General features: G+C 38.3%; 1 protein-coding gene across 1 annotated transcript; it reads right to left on the bottom strand.

Moving 5' to 3' along the window:
• Positions 1 to 303: 303 nt before the first annotated feature.
• On the bottom strand, positions 304 to 1,099 carry LOC122672020 (transcription factor bHLH162-like). The gene is made up of 3 exons (XM_043869529.1): positions 968 to 1,099; positions 470 to 811; positions 304 to 363 (listed from the first exon to the last, which is right to left on the bottom strand). Exons 1-3 carry the CDS (start codon positions 1,097 to 1,099, stop codon positions 304 to 306), a joined length of 534 nt encoding a protein of 177 aa, XP_043725464.1.
• Between the last annotated feature and the right edge of the window lie 675 nt (positions 1,100 to 1,774).

Below are 1,774 nucleotides of genomic sequence, written 5' to 3' on the forward strand. Positions count from 1 at the left end.
ATCCATCAAGGCACAATGCTTGAAAGCTGCATGCTTGAGATCAATTTAATTCAAGTGGAGGGAGAGTTATTAGAGTTTCCTTCTTCTTCTTCTTCCTCTTACTGTTATCACAAGGGGAAAAAATGTAAAATAACACACTACAGATGATTAAATTTTGTAAACCACTCCATTCTTATTATCCACAAGAGTATTACAGTCATGAAGAGAGAGAGTGAGAGAGAGAGAGAGAGAGAGTCATTACAATGCAATACAAGTATACAACTACTTAAAGATTTGCACATAACACTAGAAGCATCCAAAGAACTAAAGAACAACTCCTTCAGTCTCTGACATAAGCTTGTAATGTCCACTCCTACTCTTGAGCTAGTAGCCTTCAAAGATTAAACCAAGCCCATCAATTAATCTTAGAATAAAGTTAACTAACTAAGAAAAAGCAATTAAATTATGTAGTAATTAATTAATTAATTACCTGAGAGTGGATAGTGTGGAAAACCTTTTCACCCACAACAGAGAAGCTAGCATTGATAACTTCTGCTCCTTCTTCTGTAAGAATACTAATAACTTCACTAAACATAAAATTGTTATTGAATCCAGCGATTAAAGTGATCTTTAAGCTATTACCCATATCCCTCAGTTCAAGTACTGGCACCAAATTTGACCCAATTGTCATTGTGTCTCTCCTCATTTCATTATTGATCCCACAGATTTCCATAGCTTCCTTCTTCCTTTCTTTGAGATTTTCTACTCTTTGTCTAAGTTCCTTTATATAACTTGCTGCGTGGTCCAATCGATCTTGCTGTGATGATATTTCCTGGAATTAAAAAGAACTTAAATTAGTTCACATAAAATTATATTTGGTTAGAAATAGGAGAGAAAGAGAGAGAGAGAGAGAGAGAGAGAGAGAGAGAGAGAGAGAGAGAGAGAGAGAGAGAGAGAGAAGAAGAAGAAGAAGAAGAAGAAGAAGAACCTTAGTGGAGTTATAGTTGCTAGGGATGAGAGAAGCAAGCTTGAAGGAAAGGCCTTTCATTTGCATTCTTCTGTTTCTTTCAATTATCTTTCGATCAAGTTTGGATGATGAAGTACTGCAACTCTTCTTCATCTTTTCTTGTTTTCTTAAAGAGAATGCCAAAGAAAGAAAGAAAGAAAGCAAACTACTGTCTATAGCAAATCAACAAAAAAAACCAAAACCCAGAAACAAAAAAAAAAAAAGAAAAAAAAAAGTTGGTGTATGAGGAAGAGAAGTGGTTAGGGTTTTATAGAGGATGTCGAAAGAAAAGTAAGCTATGGAGGAAGAGGAGGGAATCATCTTTTCAGGGATAAGCCACAGAGAGAGAGAGAAAGAGGGAGAGAGTGAGTGGTTCTTCTTCACGGCGCCTACGGCGCCTCCTTTCCTTCAATGACTTTGGAAAGATATGAGGCGACGTGAGGAGGAATTGAGAAATATAAACCTCAATACACTCTGATACACCACATTCTGTGCACCACTCTTAATCCAACACATGGCCAATGTTGGACCCCAAGCAAGATCAATTCAGAAGCGTGCCTAAGAAGAACCACGCTCCTAACGGTTACGGGGGCAGGCCCACTCAGACAGTTAAGTAACCTCCAAGTAGAGGTCCCACGTGCTTCAAGAATCATGAGATCCCGAGATCTAAGGAAGATGGTGGTTAGAGTGGGAGTTTCCAAAATCCATGCTCCCAAAAAAGGAAACATCCAAAGAGGAAGGATGGCCTTAGATCCCCCAACCATTATAAATAAGGAGCCCAGACGTTCA

The sequence above is a fragment of the Telopea speciosissima genome, chromosome 8 (assembly GCF_018873765.1).
Source record: "Telopea speciosissima isolate NSW1024214 ecotype Mountain lineage chromosome 8, Tspe_v1, whole genome shotgun sequence".
Taxonomy (NCBI): Eukaryota; Viridiplantae; Streptophyta; class Magnoliopsida; order Proteales; family Proteaceae; genus Telopea; species Telopea speciosissima.